Here is a 20,630-nt window from a genome sequence, read left to right as displayed (position 1 = left end):
ATCCCCTATCACTATCGCTCTCCCAATCTTTTTCCTGCTCTTCTATGCAGCAGAGCCAGCCACGGTGCCATGAACTTGGCTGCTGCTGCCCTCCCCTGATAAGTCTTCCCCGTCAACAGTACTCAAAGCGATGTATCTGTTTTGCAGGGGGATGACCGCAGGGGATCCCTGCACTACCTTCCTTGCACTGCTCTTCCTGCTGGTCTTCCATTCCCTATATGTCTGTGGACCCTTTACCTGCGGTAAGACCAACTCACTAAATGTGCTATTCACGTCATTCTCAGCATCGTGGATGCTCCAGAGTGAATCCACCCTCAGCTCCAATTCTGCAACGCGGTCCGTCAGGAGCTGGAGGCGGATACACTTCCCGCACACGTAGTCGTCAGGGACACGGGAAGTGTTCCTGAGTTTCCACATAGTACAAGAGGAGCATATCACGTGTCCGAGCTCTCCTACCATGACTAAACCCTTAGATTAACTTAAATTGGCAACAACAATGCTAAAAGTTACTCACTGATCTCGAAGAGAAAAAAGAAAAACTACTTACCAGTCACCAGCCAATCACTTACCCCCTTGGCGGTGACGTCACCTTTCTATTTCTTACTTCTTTTTTGCTCTCTCCCTGTAGCTGCACAAGCCTCTCGCAGACACTGCCCGACTCCTTGTCTCATGGCCTTTTGTAGGTCTCTCCACATACCCCGGACTGTCTCCTCTCGCAGACACTGCCCGACTCCTTGTCTCGCGGCCTTTTGTAGGTCTCTCCACACACCCCGGACTGTCTCCTCTCGCAGACACTGTCTGACTCCTTGTCTCATGGCCTTTTGTAGGTCTCCACACACCCCGGACTGTCTCCTCTCGCAGACACTGCCCGACTCCTTGTCTCACAGCCTTTTGTAGGCCTCCACACACCTCGGACTGTCGCCTCTCGCAGACACTGTCCGACTCCTTGTCTCGCGGCCTTTTGTAGGTCTCTCCACACACCCCGGACTGTCTCCTCTCGCAGACACTGCCCGACTCCTTGTCTCATGGCCTTTTGTAGGCCTCCACACACCCCGGACTGTCTCCTCTCGCAGACACTGCCCGACTCCTTGTCTCATGGCCTTTTGTAGGTCTCTCCACACACCCCGGACTGTCTCCTCTCGCAGACACTGCCCGACTCCTTGTCTCATGGCCTTTTGTAGGCCTCCACACACCCCGGACTGTCTCCTCTCGCAGACACTGTCCGACTCCTTGTCTCATGGCCTTTTGTAGGTCTCTCCACACACCCCGGACTGTCTCCTCTCGCAGACTCAGTCCAACTCCTTGTCTCGCGGCCTTTTGTAGGCCTCCACACACCGCGGACTGTCTCCTCTCGCAGACACTGTCTGACTCCTTGTCTTGCGGCCTTTTGTAGGCCCCCACGCACCGCGGACTGTCTCCTCTCGCAGACACTGCCCGACTCCTTGTCTCATGGCCTTTTGTAGGCCTCCACGCACCCCGGACTGTCTCCTCTCGCAGACACTGTCTGACTCCTTGTCTTGCGGCCTTTTGTAGGTCTCTCCACACACCCCGGACTGTCGCCTCTCGCCGATGGAACCAATCAGGAGGCAGGCGATCTTAGATCTGGTCCTGTGTAATGAGACAGGATTAATAAACAATCTCCTAGTAAAGGATCCCCTTGGAATGAGTGATCATAACATGGTTGAATTTCAAATTCAGATGGAGGGTGAGAAAGTTGGATCTTAAACCAGCGTACTAAGCTTAATTAAAGGAGACGACAAAGGTATGAGGGCAGAGTTGGCTAAAGTGAATTGGGAAAATAGATTAAAGTGTAGAACGGTTGATGAACAGTGACGTACATTTAAGGAGATATTTCACAGCTCTCAAGAAAAATATATTCCAGTGAGGAGGAAAGGGTGTAAAAGAAAGGAAAAGCGTTTGATTAGGGCAGGGAAAATAGAGTACGAGAGGAAGCTTGCAGGGAACATTAAAATGGACTGCAAAAGCTTCTATAGATATGTAAAGAGAAAAAGGGTAGTAAAGACAAACTTAGGTCCCCTGCAGTCAGAATCAGGGGAAGTCATAACTGGGAACAAAGAAATGGCAGACCAATTGAACAAGTACTTTGGTTCGGTATTCACGAAGGAGGACACAAACAACCTTCCGGATATAAAAGGGGTCAGAGGGTCTAGTAAGAAGGAGGAACTGAGGAAAATCCTTATTAGTCGGGAAATTGTGTTAGGGAAATTGATGGGATTGAAGGCCAATAAATCCCCAGGGCCTGATGGTCTGCATTCCAGAGTACTTAAGGAGGTGGCCTTGGAAATAGCGGATGCATTGACAGTCATTTTCCAACATTCCATAGACTCTGGATCACTTCCTATGGAGTGGAGGGTAGCCAATGTAACCCCACTTTTTAAAAAAGGAGGGAGAGGGAAAACAGGGAATTATAGACCGGTCAGCCTGACATCGGTAGTGGGGAATTTGTTGGAATCAATTATTAAGGATGTCATAGCAGCGCATTTGGAAAGAGGTGACATGATAGGTCCAAGTCAGCATGGATTTGTGAAAGGGAAATCATGCTTGACAAATCTTCTAGAATTTTTTGAGGATGTTTCCAGTAGAGTGGACAAGGGAGAACCAGTTGATGTGGTGTGTTTGGACTTTCAGAAGGCTTTGGACAAGGTCCCACACAAGAGATTAATGTGCAAAGTTAAAGCACATGGAATTGGGGGTAGTGTGCTGACATGGATTGAGAACTGGTTGTCAGACAGGAAGCAAAGAGTAGGAGTAAATGGGTACTTTTCAGAATGGCAGGCAGTGACTAGTGGAGTACCGCAAGGTTCTGTGCTGGGGCCCCAGCTGTTTACACTGTACATTAATGATTTAGACGAGGTGATTAAATGTAGTATCTCCAAATTTGCGGATGACACTAAGTTGGGTGGCAGTGCGAGCTGCGAGGAGGATGCTGTGAGGCTGCAGAGCGACTTGGATAGGTTAGGTGAGTGGGCAAATGCATGGCAGATGAAGTATAATGTGGATAAATGTGAGGTTATCCACTTTGGTGGTAAAAACAGAGAGACAGACTATTATCTGAATGGTGACAGATTAGGAAAAGGGGAGGTGCAACGAGACCTGGGTGTCATGGTACATCAGTCATTGAAGGTTGGCATGCAGATACAGCAGGCGGTTAAGAAGGCAAATGGCATGTTGGCCTTCATAACGAGGGGATTTGAGTACAGGGGCAGGGAGGTGTTGCTACAGTTGTACGGGGCCTTGGTGAGGCCACACCTGGAGTATTGTGTACAGTTTTGATCTCCTAACTTGAGGAAGGACATTCTTGCTATTGAGGGAGTGCAGCGAAGATTCACCAGACTGATTCCCGGGATGGTGGGTCTGACCTATCAAGAAAGACTGGATCAACTGGTCTTGTATTCACTGGAGTTCAGAATAATGAGAGGGGACCTCATAGAAACGTTTAAAATTCTGACGGGTTTAGACAGGTTAGATGCAGGAAGAATGTTCCCAATGTTGGGGAAGTCCAGAACCAGGGGTCACAGTCTAAGGATAAGGGGTAAGCCATTTCGGACCGAGATGAGGAGAAACTTCTTCACCCAGAGAGTGGTGAACCTGTGGAATTCTCCACCACAGAAAGTTGTTGAGAGCAATTCATTAAATATATTCAAAAAGGAGTTAGATGAAGTCCTTACTACTTGGGGAATCAAGGGGTATGGCGAGAAAGCAGGAATGGGGTACTGAAGTTGCATGTTCAGCCATGAAATCATTGAATGGCGGTGCAGGCTCGAAGGGCCGAATGGCCTACTCCTGCACCTATTTTCTATGTTTCTATGTTTCTGCAGCCATCCGTGGCAAACTAAAAAAATAAAGGACGGTATCCAATTAAAAACAAGGGCATACAAAGTGGCCAAAACTAGTGTGAGGACAGATGATTGGGAAGCTTTTAAAAGCCAGCAAAGAATGACTAAAAAATGATTAAGAAAGGGAAGATAGACTATGAAAGTAAACAAGCACGAAATATAAAAACAGAAAACAAGAGTTTCTATAGGAATATAAAAAGGAAAAGAGTGGCTAAAGTAAATGTTGGTCCCTTAGAGGACGAGACCGGGGAATTAATAATGGGGAACATGGAGATGGCGAAAACTCTGAACAAATATTTTTAGTTAGTCTTTACGGTATTTTTATAGAACAAATATTTTTAGTCAGACTAACAATATCCCAATAGTGGATCGACAAGGGGCTATATGGGGAGAGAAACTTAACACAATCACAATCACGAAGGAGGTGGTACTCAGTAAGGTAATGGGACTAAAGGCAGATAAATCCCCTGGAACTGATGGCTTGCATCCTGGGGTCTTAAGAGAGGTAGCGCCAGGGATAGTGGATGCATTGGTTATAATTTACCAAAATTCCCTGGATTCTGGGGAGCTCCCAGCAGATTCGAAAACTGCAAATGTAATGCCCCCATTTAAAAAAGGAGGCAGACAAAAAGCAGGAAACTATAGACCAGTTATCCTAACATCTGTGGTTGGGAAAATGTTGGTGTCCATTATTAAAGAAGCAGTAGCAGGACATTTAGAAAAGCATAATTTGGTCAGGCAGAGTCAGCATGGATTTATGAAGGGCAAGTCATGTTTGACAAATTTGCTGGAATTCTTTGAGGATGCAACGAACAGGGTGGATAAAGGGGAACCAGTGGATGTGGTGTATTTGGACTTCCAGAAGGCATTTGACAAGGTGCCACGTAAAAGGATACTGTACAAGATCAAAGTTCACTGGGTTGGGGGTAATATATTAGCATGGATCGAGGATTGGCGAACTAACAGAAAACAGAGAGTCGGGATAAATGATTCATTCTCAGGTTGGCAATCAGTAACTAGTGGGGTTCCGCAGGGATCAGTGCTGGGACCCCAACTATTTATAATCTATATTAATGACTTGGAAGAAAGGACCGAGTGTAACGGAGCCAAGTTTGCTGATGATACAAAGATGGGAGGAAAAGCAATGTGTGAGGAGGACACAAAAATCTGCAAAAGGATGTCGACAGGCTAAGTGAGTGGGTAAAAATTTGGCAGATGGAGTATAATGTTAGAAAGCGTGAGGTCATGCACTTTGGCAGAAAGAAATCAAAGAGCAAGTTATTATTTAAATGGAGAAAAATTGCAAAGTGCTGCAGTACAGCGGGACCTGGGGGTACTTGTGCATGAAACACAAAAGGTAGAATGCAGGTACAGCAAGTGATCAGGAAGGCCAATGGAATCTTGGTCTTTATAGCAAAGGGGATGGAGTATAGAAGCAGGGACGTCTTGCTACAGTTATACAGGGTATTGCTGAAGCCACACCTGGAATACTGCGCACAGTTTTGGTTTCCATATTTACGAAAGGATATACTTGCTTTGGAGGCAGTTCAGAGAAGTTTCACTAGGTTGATTCCAGAGATGAGTAGGTTGACTTATGAGGAAAGGATGAGAAGGTTGGGTCGCTACTCATTGGAATTCAGAAGAATGAGAGGTGATCTTATCAAAACGTATAAGACTGTGAGAGGGCTTGACAAAGTGGATGCGGAGAGGATGTTTCCACTGATAAGTGAGAGTAGAACAAGGGGGCATAATCTTAGAATAAGGGGCCGCCATTTAAAACTGAGATGAGGAGGAATTTCTTTTCTCAGAGAGTTGTAAATCTGTGGAATTTGCTGCCTCAGAGAGCTGTGGAAGCCGGGACATTGAATAAATTTACGACAGAGATAGACAGTTTCTTTACCGATAAGGGAATAAGGGGTTATGGGGAGTGGACAGGGAAGTGGATCTGAGTCCATGATCGGATCAGTCATGATCGTATTAAATGGCGGAGCAGGCGCGAGGGGCCGTATGGCCTACTCCTGTTCCTATTTCTTATGTTGTTATGTAATGTATGAACCTGTGAGCAGGTTTGTATAGCTGTTGTCGATGGGTGCCGGAGGGACTGGAATGCATCATCACCCCCGGCAGCAAATTTTAATTTGATCTTAATGTCCAAAGTTTAATTTGTTTAAGTTTGTCGGTTTTAGTGCCCCCTCCCTTTTAGCCAGGGGGCAATTGTATAATTTGTGTTTTGGTGCCCTCAGGAAAAAAACCCACAGGGGGCACCATAAATGTTTTGGAGTGTTCCCCCCCCCCCTTTAATCAGGGGGCACTTGATTGTTTTCTATAAAATAGTTGCTAATATATTTAGCTGTTGTGGGAGTGTTTCAGCCACTTGTGAGTTGGGAGCCTGTGGAGAAGGAGCTGCTACAACTATCTGTCTGCCTGCCACCAGAGTCTCTCGGAGAGGAGGAAGAGGCCTGCTGGATTAACACCTTGAGAGGGAGGAGGACCAAGAGCTGCTAGCTTCAACACCCCTGCGACAGAGTTGGAGAGAGGGGAAGAGAACAAACTACAAACTGTCACACCATCATCTGTGTGAAAGGAGGCAGAGCCATTTACAACACCGACAGGTGGCTGCACTCTCCAAAAAATACTTTAGTTTGTAGGTGGGGGGAGGAGAGACCATTTAGGCCGGAACATTGTGGGGGTTTGTGTGTGTGTAAGGGTGTGGGGTTCTTGTGAATAACTAGGCCCCACACACCACTAAAACACCCCTCTCCCCATTGCCTGGCCCAGGACAGCTCGAGCTGCCTGGGTAATTAACTCCCTTAATTAACATCATTAAGACCTGGTGGAGGATGGTACCTGGGTAGTTCCAGCTATCCTGGGTGAAGACATCTTCCCCCACCTGAAGACCATCGATAAAGACTTTGTTTACCATCGAAGAGTGCACCCCTGCCAGCACCCACCCAACACTGAGGGGTGACCCTGCCCTCACAGCTTCCCTCTTTCCCACCCCTCACTCTCTCTCTCTCTCTCTCTCTCTCTCTCTCTCTCTCTCTCTCTCTCTCTCTCAGGCCCCTCTTTCCTACTCTCAATTGCAATTACTATTATTAATTAAAACTACCCAGCAGAGAGAAAGAGGCCCCTCCCCAATTGTTAAACACGCAGGGGAGAGGTGTGCCTAATTAAGAGCTCCCGCTGCTCAATTAAAGAGGCCCTGAAGGCCTGTGACATTGGGGTGGGTGTGGCCTTTAAAGGGACCCTGATATGGCGAGTCCACCTTCGCCGGGGGCGGGGCCAGCAAAAACATGCGCACGTGGTGGTCACTGCTGCCCTGCTGCCCTGCCACCTTTTACATTATTGACCAAAAAGAATGGGGTCAAGAGCTACACCCACCCCAACATGACGATTGTGGAGTGCGTGAGGGCAATGGCTGGGGTAGTCAGCCCCTTGGCCATTCTCGCCACCTCAAAAATGCACATGAAGGCTATGTTCTTCCTGGGGTCAGAGCAGGGAGTGTCCCTGGCCCTGAATAAGGGGCTCACGGTGGGTGGGACTCGAGACCACCGCACAGAGAATTGTCATCTCCAACGTTCCGCCCTATGTTCCCGGTGTGTTCCTCCTCCCCCACCTACGTCAACTGGTGGAGGTGAGGGCGGGGATAATGCCGATCCCGCTCGGATTCAGGGAGGCCAGCCTCCCTTGTGTTCTCCGTCCGGCGCCAGCTTTTTGTTCAGCTGGTCCGGGAGGAGGTAACAGAAGGTGCATTCAATGTGGTCCACGAGGGGACAGCCTACCGCTTCTTCTGGACAGCATGTGGTGCCATGCCTGTAGAGAGGTGGGGCATGTCCGCAGTGAACTGCCCCGCCTCCAAGGCCGCCAAAACACCTAAAGTGGCCTCGGCTGGTGCCGCCGCCAGTCCTCCCCCCGTTACCGTCCGCGTGTTAGGAACCAAAGATGCGCGGGCATCGTCGGGGGCCAATGCCATCTCGGCCTCTGGCAGGTTGGAGGGAGAGCGTCCGCGCGGAAGGAAGGCGCGGAAGAAAGACAAACACCTTCAGCCGAGTCCCCTCAGTGGGCTAAACAGCCCTATCACTGCGCTTAGCCCCAACTTACCACCGGCGAGCGTGGGGCATTCTGTGCCCAAGCCCTTGACCATACCCGCATCTGCGGAGAGTTTGCCACCTGCGGTCGGGCGCGGGCAAGAAACCCGGAAGGAAGGAGTGGGGGCAGAGGCCTCGGCAGATATGGAGGTCTCCCAGCTTCCGCGTCCCTCCAGACAGAAAAGGAGGCACCGCTCCACGGAAAGGGAGGAGGACCAAGATCCCTCCGTGGAGAAGTTGGTGCCTGGCGACGGTCCCGCGTCCCCCACCAGCGCTCCCAACGCGTGCCGAAGGCTGGGGGAGTCTGTCCCTCAGGGGGGTGAGACAGCCAAGGCTGTCTAGCCTGAGCCTCCTGGGGATGGGGAAGAAGACCTGTCTGTTGCGGAGGCCGCGGGGCAGCAAAAAGAAAGTATCGCCGCAGGATCGAGCGTCCTGGGGACTGAGGCGGGCAAGGCCGAAGAGTCCGAGCTCGCCCAGTCAAACATCAGCATCCCCCGGGATCTGCTCGACCCGGCAGAAGAGTATCACAAGAACCCCCGCCCGCTGGGTCAGAGGGTGGTGGTGGGGAGGGTGAGGAACACCAATCTCTGTCCTGATGTTGGAGCCGGGGTACTTGGAGAACCTGGAGCAGTTCTTCGGCCCGGTCTCTCCGTGCTCCCTGGTGCCTGGGGCGGAGGGGGACCCCCGTCCTCTGCCACTTCCCGACCCGGTATTCCAGGAAGAGCCCAGGGGGGACTGCTCTGCCAATGATCCTGGGGGTGGGATTGTGACAGAGGTAGGGCCGGATGGTGCGGCCGGGCCGTTCACCGTACCCTGTGCGGTCGACGGACTGGCCGCTGGTGGCAACCTCCCGGAGGAGGACGGGGACTCGGTGGTGGACGCGGGAGAGGATTTGGAGTCCATCGGCAGTGAGGCAATGGATCTCCTCGTGTAGCCGCTGAGTCCACCCTCATTCCTGCCAAGGAACTCCGGGATTTTTTGGTGCAATGCCAGGGTCACCGCAATAGAGCCCACCTGTCCCTGGACCAATGGTCCAAGTCGGTGCTGCTCATCAGGTCCGTCCGCCGTCAGAACCATGGGCGCGGACAGGACCTGACCAAAAAAAGTCATCTTCAGCTGCACCGGCTCAGAACGTTCCTCACTGGGTTGCTGAGGGAGTGGAGGTCATCTCATGACTCCGCTCCCTCCCCACAGTCGGTTATTTAGAGGTTGCACTATGCTCTTGGCTCTTGTCATGAAGATAACCGTAGCCAGCCTCAACATCAATGGCGGCAGAGAGGCACGCTGAGAATTTAATAATTTTTCGCTCCTTCGGGAGGGGAAATATCTGGTGTGCTTCCTGCAAGAAACCCACACCGTGCCGGGAGATGGGGCCACGTGACTCCTGGAATGGCAAGGAGAGGTTCGCATGAGCCACCTCACTGCCACTTCTTGTGGGGTGGCTATCTTGCTGGCCCCACATTTTCAGCCGGAGATCTTGTGGGTCGAGAAGCCTGTGCCAGGCCGCTTGCTCCATGTCACGGTTCGCCTGGGGGACGTGCCGCTCCATTTAGTGAGCAAGTGCGTTTGTTCGAAGAATTATCCACTCTTCTAGGCTCCGTCAACGTCGGCGACTGTATTGTCCTCGGGGCGGGATTTTAATTGCACCCTCGAGGCGAGGGACCACTCCGGTGCCTTGCAGAGCTTGGCGGTGATAGAAACGTTGAGGGATCTGGTCGGGGCCTTCGACTTGGTGGACGTCTGGCGAAATCTCCATCCCGACTCCAGCACCTTCACTTGGGTGAGGCCTGGAAGAGGAAGGTCCAGAATCGACTGCTTGTACATTTCCCGGGCGTACGTCTCCTGAGTTCCTTGTGGCCGGTGGCGTGCTCGGACCACCACCTGATGTGGGCGGAGCTTGCTTCGCTCCGTGTGCGGGTGGGGTCTGCGTACTGGCATTTTAACAACCTGCTGCTGGGGGACAAGCGGTTCCAGGATTTGTTCCGTCGGTTCTGGTCCGACTGGAGAAGGAAGCAGGGGGGCTTCCCCTCCTTGAGGTTATGGTGGGACGTGGGCAAGGCTCACTTCCGTCTCTTCTGTCAAGAGTACGCGAAGGGGTCGACCAAGAGACGGGAGGCCAGGGTGGGGCGCCTGGAGAAGGAGGTGCTCGACCTGGAGTCCCATCTCGGTCAAGTCGTGGAGGACCCGGCCCTGTGGACGGTGTACAAAGCGAAGAAGGCCACGCTGAAGGACCTGCAGCTCATCGGGTCCCGAGGCACATTCGTGAGGTCACGTATCTTGTTCCTCCGGGAGCTGGACCGCGGCTCCCCCTTCTACTCGCTGGAAAAAAGACGGGGTCCGTAAGCAGCTCTTCACGCTGCTGGCCGACGACGGATCTCTGGTCTCAGATCCGGAGGGCATCAGCCACAGGGCCTGAGACTATTACAGGGCTCTGTTCTCCCCGGATCCGTCCAGCGAAGAAGCGTGTAGAGTTTTGTGGGAGGACCTGCCGAAGGTCGGGCTGGATGGTGCCGAGAATCTGGATGATCTGCTGGGCCTGGCGGAGCTGACCGGTGCCCTCGACCAGCTCTTGAGGGGAAAGTCCCTGGGGCTGGATGGGCTGACCGTGGAATTCCACAGGGCATCCTTGGGGCCGACTACGTGCGGGTCCTGGGGGAAAGTCCGGCGACCGGGGAGATGCCCCTCTCTTGGCGCAGGGCAGTCATCGTCCTGCGGCCTATGAAGGGCGATCTCCGCCTACTTGAGAACTGGCGCCCGGTCTCCCTCCTCAGCACGGATTGCAAAATTTTTGCCAGGGCTGTGTCTGCTCGCCTTGGCGCCGTGCTAGACCACATGATCCACCCGACCAGTCCTACACGGTCCCGGGCCGGGCAATCCACGATAACATCTATCTGGTCCGGGACCTGGTCCACCATTCCCAGGAGGCTGGTCTGTCGATCGCCTTCCTTTCCCTCGACAGGAGAAGGCGTTCGACAGGATGGATCACGAGTATCTGTTCGGAACTATGCACACTGTCAGGTTCAGGACGCATTTCGTTGCCTGGATCTGACTTTTGTATGTGGCCGCGGAGTGTCTGATTAAGGTTAATGGATCTTTGACGGCACCCCTTCGCTTTGGGATAGGTGTGCGCCAGGGATGCCCCATGTCCAGCCAGTTATATGCCATATGAGTGGAGCCTTTCCTGCGCCTCTTGCGGAAGAGGTTGACGGGATTGGCTCTGCAAGGGTCGGACGTGGAGGTCGTCCTCTCGGCTTACGCCGATGATCTGCTCCTCATGGTCGAGGATCCCATTGAACTGCGGAGGATGCGTGAGTGCCAGGAGATTTACTCGGCCGCATCCTCCGCCAGGATCAACTGAGAGAAATGTTCCGGACTCCTGGTGGGTGAGTGGCAGGTGGACTCCCTGCCGGAGGAGCTCAGAGGAGCACGACCCATCTCCTCTATCTGGGAGTCTACCTTAGCCTTGCCGAGGAAGCCTGGCCGGCGAACTGGCAAGAGCTGGAGGCCAAATTGCCACTTGCCGAGGGCGCTGGACAGGACTGCTCCGAGTGCTGTCCTACAGGGGTCGAGCGCTAGTCATAAACCAGCTGGTGGCCGCTATGCTGTGGTACTGGCTGGTCACTTTGACCCCTCCCCCTGCATTTGTCACCAAGATGCAGAAAAAGCTGGTGGACTTCTTCTGGAACAACAGGAAGCACTGGTTCTCTGCTGCGGTTCTGAGTCTCCTGCTGAAGGAGGGCAGGCATTGGTGTGCATCAGCACCCAGCACGCGACTTTCCATCTTCAGACCCTGCAGAGATAGCTGTATGTTGAGCCCCCTCCTCGGTGGTGTGTGCTGGCGATGTATTTCTTCCGCCAGCAGTACAGCCTCAATTATGATACGCAGTTCCTGTTTGTGAGCCTGGGGGGTGTCAGGACCACCATGTGGGGGCTGCCCACCTTTTACCAGGAACTCATCAGGGTCTGGAACAGAGTCGCCACCAAGCGCAGCTCTCCCCCGTCTGGAGTGGCGGCTGTCCTTTGGGAGCCGCTGCTCAGGAATCTGTACCTCCACCACCGCGATTTTAGGTGGCAGGCGGACGAGAGGGTTGTGGCTGGCGAGGTGACCAGGGTCAGGGACCTGCTCGATGGCGAGGAGCGTGCTGGATGGTGCCTGAAGAGCTGGCATGGCACCTATCCTGGTCTGGCATGTGGCCAATGCCATCGAGTCGCTAAAAACAGCCCTGGGCCCTGACTCCGTTAGGTGTGTCGAGGATGCTCAAGCACGAGGGGCGATCCCGTCCAAACTGACCCCGTCCGGACGGAATTCCTCATCGGCACCAAGCCCCGAAACCTCTTTCAGGAGCCGGTGCCTCACAATTTGAGCCTCTTCCGGGAAATCCCCTCCGTGCCTTTCAGTTCTGCGCGGAGGGGTTTCCTGTACGGGCTGCTCCTGCACACTCTCTACCTTGCCATCCTCGTCTGCCGTCTGGACATGCAATGGTGCACCATCTTCCCGTCCGGATGAGGTGGGGGTCCCCAATGGAGTGCACTCTATGCAGGAGTCCTCCCTTTATTTATTGGGGATTTGGCCAGGAGGGTGTTGCACGGAGCAATCCCGTGCAATCGATTTTTAAGTCAGTTCACGGACTCCCAGGCCGCCTGTAATTTCTGCGGTCTGGAAGAGTCCGTGTTCCATATTTATATTGAGTGTGTGAGGTTGCAGGCCCTGTTCCAATATTTGAAGGGGCTGCTCCTCAAATTCTGGTTGCACTTCAGTCCTACACTCCTGATCTTTGGGCACCTTGTGCAGAGGGGAGCGGGCAGGTCGGAGGGCCTCCTCATAGGACTGCTCCTGGGCATGGCCAAGGAGTCCATCAGCATGTCCAGGCAGCGGGTGGTCGACGGGGTCGTTCAGCCTGACTGCCTGCCTCTCTTCCGCGGTTACATCCGAGCCAGGGTGTCCCTGGAGATGGAGCACGCAGTGTCCACCGGTACGCTCACGGCCTTCCACAAGAGGTGGACACCAGAGGAACTGGAGTGTATCATCACCCCGAGCAACCAAATTTTAATTTGATCATTAAAGTTTAAAAGTTAATTTGTTTAATTTGCCGCTTTTAGTATCCCCCGTTAACAAGGGTCACTTGATTTATAGGTTCACAAAAATAATTGTGGAGCTGTTCCAGGAACTTGATTTAAAGTTTCTACTTAAAATAGTGTAGAACTGTTGCATTGTGAGTGGCTTAGCCAGTCATGTGATGTTGACAAGACTCAATAAAACCCCAATCAGTTGGGCCCAGGTCATCCACGATGAGGTATGCAGTTGTGAGCCTCGTGGATGAACTGGTAATGTGTAGTGGGATTGTTAAACCTTTGTTAATAAACCAACTAGTTCTTGATAGCAATGTGTTGCTATGAATTCTTAAAGCAAAGAACCCAAGAAGTAAATGCATTACAGAGGGGTTTAGCGAGGGAGCTCGAGGGAGTCGGGCTGAGGCAATGAAAGGCTTTTCCACCAATGGGGGGAGGGGAAGGGGGAGTGAATGCACAGTTAAAGAAGCAAAGAGTGCCGGGGTTATCGGCCTGGAGGAGGTTACAGAAGGTTGGAGGTGGGACAAGGCCAGTCAGAGATTTGAAGCTGAGGACAAGAGTTTATATTTAGTGCATTGAGGGACAGGGAGCCTCTGTACGATGACAGTGAGGAGGATTTCCTGTGGGACAGGATATGAGCGACTGTATTTTGGACAAATCAGTCGAGTTCACTGAGGATGTGAGGCCAGCAATGAGAGCATTGGAGCCATCAAGGCCAGAGGTGACAGGAGCATGGATAAGGATGTCAGTGTTGTAGGGTATCAGGTGTGACCTTGGGCAGGGCCACTTCAATGCTGTGAGCTGGAATTGGACTGGACAGATTGGAACAGGCAGCATTGAGAGGGTTGGGCTTGGAGTTTAGGTGAAGATGGGTCAGCAGGCAGAGAGGACAGGCGGGTGGGTGGCTTGTTTGAGGAGGGGATTGATGACTGGTTTTGAATGTTTGAGGAAAGTCACTAGTAGTGTGAGCTACACAGTAAATGTTATGTCTTTTTCGATGCTCTGATAATGACTCCACGAGGCAGTGTGTTGTACTTGAACTGTAGTGACCTTAGTCCTTTATTGATAACTCCAGCGTGAGGATTACACCTGGTGGCCTGCCTTTTATACTGGGCCAGGCACACCTGTACAGGTAACCTACAAGTCTCCCACTGCAGTGCCCTCTGGTGGCACACCTTGTAATAGTGCAAGCAGTAACCATGTCGGGTACATGACATCGCTCTCCCCCAAGCCTTTAGTGCAAATCGCCTCTGCATTGACTGTGCTCTGGGCTTAGCTCTATCTGGTTGACCCTTGGCGGGTCGTTTCTATTTTGGGTGAGTGGTTGGTGTTTCGTTGGCAGTAGAGTGCTGGTGGTTACTGTTTGTGTGTGTGTCCATGACCACTCCATTCTCCCCCCCCCCCCACATATAGATTATGCCGGAGGTTCATTGCATTCATATACATTCAAGTCCAGAAAAACAAGTTTGCATTACATTTGAGGTGACACGCCATGGTGCACAACTCTGGCCCCAGGGACGCAGGCTACTACATTGGGTAGCTCACTGGACCTGTGTGCTCCCGATTGGTGTCTGCCCACTGCATTGGTTCAGTGCAGTTGAAATCCTACATCGCACAACGTTTCATTACTCATTATAAATAACTTGTAGCTCCGATCGTGATCACGCACCTTTTCTTTGTTTATTGCATGTACACAACGCTGATCATCAATTTCACATCTTACATCTGGCTCACCGTTGACTTTACATTGTTTGAAAATGTGGAACAGTCCCTTTAAGTGTGGTGGGTTGCAGGCCTCCTTTAAGAGAGCTTTGCCATCTTTACCCCAATCCTCTTCTCTGGTGCCACGTGTTGCTCCATCAGCGCAGCACCTCGTGGTCTGGCCGTCGCCATCTTTTTCTTCAGTGCATCACCTCGTGGTTTAGGCGCCATCTTCCCTCCATCCACGATGTCGACTGCGGTGATCCTCTTCTCCCCGGGATCTGCCACCGAAGCTGGGAAGTCGCCTTCGGATCCAATTTTCTTCCTCCGGAGTCCTGCCACTGGAGCCTGGAAGGTGTGTTCGGGTTGTCTCAGCTGGATCATCTCCACGTGCTGAGCGGTCTGTGCCTCGGGTGCTGTGCTGGTCTGCTTGCTGATGCCGGGTCCACCCTCAAGTGAGGGCTTGCTGTGCCTCCGAGCGCGGAGGATGTCGATTGCTGGAGGGATGGAGTCCTCCCACTTGCAATGGATCTTCTCCATCCACCTTCTTCCGAGTAGCATTGGTCCATCACCTGCAACAATCCACAGAGGTAACTTGTGCACTGCGCCATCATGGAGTACCTTTACATTCGCAGTACCAACAACTGGGATAAGTTCATCAGTGTAGGTGCACAGCTTTGCCTGAACCAGGACCAACTTGGTTCATTCAGCCTGATTGTCCCATAACCTCTCAAAGGTTTCTTGATTCATTACTGACTGGCTCGCCCCTGTGTCCACTTCCATGAAGACTGGAACACCATCTATCTCAACTTCCATCCTCAATGGGGAACCTTCGGTGATGTAGGTAAACGTGCTATACAGCTCATCATGGGGCTAAGCTGCCTCTCTGCCTATCGTTTCATAATCTACGCTGGATTCATGGCCATCTGCAGACTCTTCATCGACACAGTGAGTCATATTTCTCTTACACATTCGCTTGAGGTGGCCCTTTGTGCTGCAGCCTTTACACACAGTCTTTAAAACGGCACTGGTGAGCCCTGTGATTCCCTCCGCAATGCCAGAATGGAGCTACTCGGTTAGTGCCCCTCGGCGAACTCTGAGTTAAGGGCCTCAGGGGTCTGTTCTCTCTTCCCTGAGAAGGTTCACGTTCTACAGTCCAGCCTCTAAAAGACGCCACTCTGTGCATAGTACTTGCAGGGTTTGAGTCCTGAGGATGGGCCATCTGCCTAGAAACGCAGGTCGAGGTCATGAATGTCTGGCTCACAGAGATGGCCTTCTGCAGTGTGACTGTGGTATCCGCAGACAGTAGCTAATGAAGAAGGCTCTCATGGCCGATTCCAATGACAAAAATGTCTCGCAGCGCTTCAGTGATGTGGTCGCCAAAATCACACGGTGCCACCAGCCTCCTGAGGTCTGCAGCATATTTTGCAATTTCTTGGCCGTCGGTGGGTGCTGAACCAGTGTCTGGCTGTGAGGATGCTCTCCTTGGGCTTCAGTTGCTCTTGGATCAGCGTTACAAGCTCCTTGTACGTCTTGGTCGTTGTCTTCGCTGGTGCCAGCAAGTCCCTGACGAGGTCATAGATGATGGGCCCACAACTGGTTAGCAGGATAGCTCTGCACTTATCAGCCAGTGTGGCCGTGTTTTCTCCTGCCAGGCCTTTGCTGTGAAGAAATGATCGAGCCTCTCCACAAAGACATCCCAATCATCAGCATCGGCAAACTGCTGCAATGTACCAAGGGTAGCCATTTTCGCGTGAAGGTTCCTAATCTCGTCGCCAATTGTTGTCTTTAGATACGCTGACAATGATTGCATGAGGCAATGTGTTGTACTTGAACTGTAGTGACCTTAGACCTTTATTGGTAACTCCAGAGTGAGGATCACACCTGGTGATCTGCCTTTTATACTAGGTCAGGCACACCTGTACAGGGAACCTGCAAGTCTCCCACTGCGGTGACCTCTGGTGGCACACCTTGTAATAGTGTAAGCAGTAACATGTCAGACACATGACAGTAAGAGATAAAGAGGAGTCAGGAGGTGTATGGAGAAGAAATCACTTGGCCAGGGTGTGAGCATCATTTGGGAAATAAGTGAAGAGAAGGCATGGGAGGGAGATTGGGGAGAATCTGCAGTGATGGGGATCAGGGAGGAAGACTAGGGGAGGTTGGGGAGGAAGTGGCAGAGGCAGCTGTATGCATGAAGCAAAGAAATCCTGGAGCTTTTCATATCAGGCCATATAATGATCAGTTGTTTAGAATTTACTGAAACTCAGGTGAGCTGCCTGCAGTTTTCATTGAAACATTTCAGACATTTATCAACCTTCAGACCGGTTTTTAAGTGATTGATATTTTCCCATTAAAGGTGCAGTTGTCCCTGTCCTGACCCAGTCTCCGAGCCTGGAACGTGTCACAGAGGGTCACACGGCGAGGTTACAGTGCACCATGCGGAACGCCAGAGTGAGTGACACCGATGTCCACTGGTACCGGCAACTACCGGGGCAAGATACGGAGTGGGTTTTAACACATAAGGCAAGTGGCAGCACACGAGGGAGCCCAGGTTCCACTGACCGTCTCCAGCCTTCCAGAGACACCTCCAATAACAGCTTCATTCTGACAGTCACAGACGTGCAGCCCAGTGACACTGCCGCCTATTACTGTAAAGTGTGGGGCGATATCAGCGGGAGCGGAACCCAGCTCAATGTAACCAGTAAGTATAAGTTACATTTGGTTTTATTTATAATAGCATTACTACATAGAGGGTAATTTTACAACAATACACTCCCGGTCGAGAGGCACACACACACTGGGAGCATGGACTGGAGAATTGGGGCTGTGATGTTGTGGCCCTATATCTGACCCACATTCCATGGGACTGTGGCTTCTCACTGGGAGCACGGCATTGTGGGATCCCTCTTATACACACTTCACTTCTCAATAGAACACAGGAGCTTCCCAAACTTGATGCAAATATTTTGTTTCGCCTAAAGTGTGATTTCACTTACACTGACAGGGATTAGGAATTCTAAGGCGATTTGATTCTTTTAAAATTCAACATTACTAAACGTTAAAGTGCCAGTAATCCGTCACAGTGCAACTCAGCAGCAGATAGTTTTGCAATAATTTCTCACATTTATCTGCGCCTATTTTCTCCTCGCGATGGTCCAGTCCACAGGCCCTGACTCCTTGCCCAAGTTACCATTCACACCCACACATATCCCCATCAGTGTTACCCTGCATTTGCTTTTTGATGCGTGGTCCCTTTAACGGGCGGCGCGGCCCATTCAAAGTTTCACATCGGGAAAGCTGAACCCGGGCTGTGCTGATCTCCCCCTCCCCCACGTCCCCCACCCCCCCACTTCCCCTCCCCCCCCAAATCTCCCCTCCCCCTCCCCCACGCCCCCCCCACCCACAACACCCCTCCCCCTCCCCCACGCCCCACCCCACATCACCTCTCTCCCTCCCCCATGCCCCCCCACCACATCACCCCTCCCCCTCCCCCACGTCCCCCCCACCCGCATCACCCCTCCCCCACGTCCCCTCCCCCATCCAATCACCCCTCCCCCTCCCCCACGTCCCTTCCCCCTCCCCCACGTCCCCTCCCCACGTCCCCTCCCCCTCCCCCACGTCCCCTCCCCCTCCCTCACGTCCCCTCCCCCACCAACACCCCCTCTCCCCCACCCACATCCTGCTCCCCCACGTCCCCTCCCCAACCCACTTCCCCCCCTCCCCCACGTCCCCTCCCCCACCCACATCCCCCCTCCCCCACGTCTCCTCCCCCACCCACATCCCCCCTCCCCCACCCACATCCCCCTCCCCCACGTCTCCTCCCCCACCCACATCCCCCCTCCCCCACCCACATCCTCCTCCCTCACCCACATCGACCCTCTCCCACCCACATATCCCTCCCTTACCCTCGATTTAATTCCTAAGTTGATTTTTATGCTGCTCCTTTCCGCTCCCGACAGGATTTGTTCATTCTTTATAAATTCACCTGAAATAATGATTTGTGGTTTATTCTATAAAAATTGTTTGGCTGGATTTGCGATGTTCTGGGCAGAGGATGTGTTCCCCCTCGCACCAAGTGCAGTTATTGAAGTAGGGCAGGGATGACCATCACTGGTATAACATTGAGACAAACACCATGCGCTGTATATTTTAGGTACTTGCTGTCTCACAATACAAGCTGTTCTCGCTCCACAGTCCCATTGACCAGTTTTATGCTCCGACTTCCTTCTGTTTGAATCAAACTTTGATAAAGTTTACACTTGTATTATCCAAGCTTTTATATAATCTTACAGCACAGAAAGAGGCCATTCGGCCCATCATGCCCGTGCTGGCTCTTTGAAAGAACGATCCAATTATTCCCACTGCCCCTGCTCTTTCCCCACAGCCCTGCAATTTTATTCCTTTTCAAGTATTTATCCAATTCCATTTTGAAAGTTACCATTGAATCTTCCACCGCCCTTTCAGGCAGCGCATTCCAGATCACAGCAACTCGCTGCGTAAAAAGGAATTCTCATCTCTTTCCCCCCTCTCCCCCTGGTACTTTTGTTAATTATCTTCAATCTGTGTGCTCTGGTTACTGATCCTCCCCACACTGGAAACATTTCATCCTCATTTACTCCAGCGAAACCCCTCAGAATTTTAAACACCTCGATTAAATTCCCCTGTGACTTCACTGCTCTAAGGAGAACAATCCTAACTTCTTCAGTCTCTCCACATAACTGAAGTCCCTCATCTCTGGTCTCATTCTAGTAAATCTCCTCTGCACCCCTCCCCAAGGCCTTGACATCGTTCCTAAAGTGTGGTGCCCAGAATTGGACACAATAGTCCAGCTGAGGCCTAACCAGTGATGTATGGACGTTTAGCATCACTTCCTTGCTTTTGTACTCTACACCTCGATTTATAAACCCAGGGTTTTTTAGCTCTTTTAAAGCCTCATCAACTTGTCCTGCCACTATGAAGATTTGTGTATGTGAACCCCCAGGGCTCCCTGTTCCTGCACCCACTTTATAATTGCACCATTTAGTTCATATTACCATTCCTCATTTTTCCTTCCAAAATGCATCACTTCACACTTCTCTGCATTAAATTGCATCTGCCATGTATCTGCCCATTTCACCAGTCCTCCTGGAGGCTGCTGCTTTCCTCCTCATCTGCAAACTTTGAAATTATGCCCTCTATACCCCAGTCTATTTTCAGCATTTTAAAAACCTGCTTCATGTCCTCTCTCAATGAAATATCCCTGCTCCAGTGAGAACTAATCTAATTCTATCGTCACACTTCGACACAGGGTATGGTGAGGCCACACCTGGAGTACTGCGTGCAGTTTTAGTCTCCGTATTTACGGAAGGATAGACTTGCATTGGAGGCTGTTCAGAGAAGGTTCACCAGGTTGATTCCAGAGATGGGCAGAAAAGTGGAGCTGAGTCCATGATCAGATTAGCCATGATCTTATTGAATGACGGAGCAGGCTCGAGGAGCCAAATGGCCTACTCCTCCTCCTACATAAGAACAGAAGAACATAAGAATTAGGAACAGGAGTAGGCCATCTAGCCCCTTGAGCCTGCTCCGCCATTCAACAAGATCATGGCTGATCTGGCCGTGGACTCAGCTCCACTTACCCGCCCGCTCCCCATAACCCTTAATTCCCTTATTGGTTAAAAATCTATCCATCTGTGACTTGAATACATTCAATGAGCTAGCCTCAACTGCTTCCTTGGGCAGAGAATTCCACAGATTCACAACCCTCTTGGAGAAGAAATTCCTTCTCAACTCGGTTTTAAATTTGCTCCCCCATATTTTGAGGCTGTGCCCCCTAGTTCTAGTCTCCCCGAACCTCTCTGCCTCTATCTTGTCTATCCCTTTCATTATTTTAAATGTTTCTAATAAGATCACCCCTCATCCTTCTGAACTC

General features: G+C 51.7%; 1 protein-coding gene and 1 long non-coding RNA gene across 5 annotated transcripts in view; one reads left to right on the top strand and one right to left on the bottom strand.

Annotated features, from left to right (window-relative positions):
- Positions 1-20,630, bottom strand: part of LOC139245695 (uncharacterized) — a 369,717-nt gene that overhangs the window by 74,078 nt on the left and 275,009 nt on the right. The window lies entirely within an intron of this gene.
- LOC139245690 (uncharacterized) overlaps positions 1-20,630 on the top strand; it is a 167,945-nt gene that overhangs the window by 102,784 nt on the left and 44,531 nt on the right. For all 4 annotated transcript variants that reach the window (XM_070871250.1, XM_070871254.1, XM_070871253.1 and 1 more), the window contains one exon: positions 17,076-17,420. In XM_070871250.1, the coding sequence (XP_070727351.1) occupies positions 17,076-17,420 (345 nt within the window). The remainder of the gene's footprint in view (positions 1-17,075; positions 17,421-20,630) is intronic.

The sequence above is a fragment of the Pristiophorus japonicus genome, unplaced genomic scaffold (genome assembly GCF_044704955.1).
Source record: "Pristiophorus japonicus isolate sPriJap1 unplaced genomic scaffold, sPriJap1.hap1 HAP1_SCAFFOLD_231, whole genome shotgun sequence".
NCBI classification, from domain to species: domain Eukaryota; kingdom Metazoa; phylum Chordata; class Chondrichthyes; family Pristiophoridae; genus Pristiophorus; species Pristiophorus japonicus.
The sequence above is the reverse complement of the archived record's forward strand: the minus strand, read 5'-3'. Positions and strand labels throughout refer to the sequence as shown.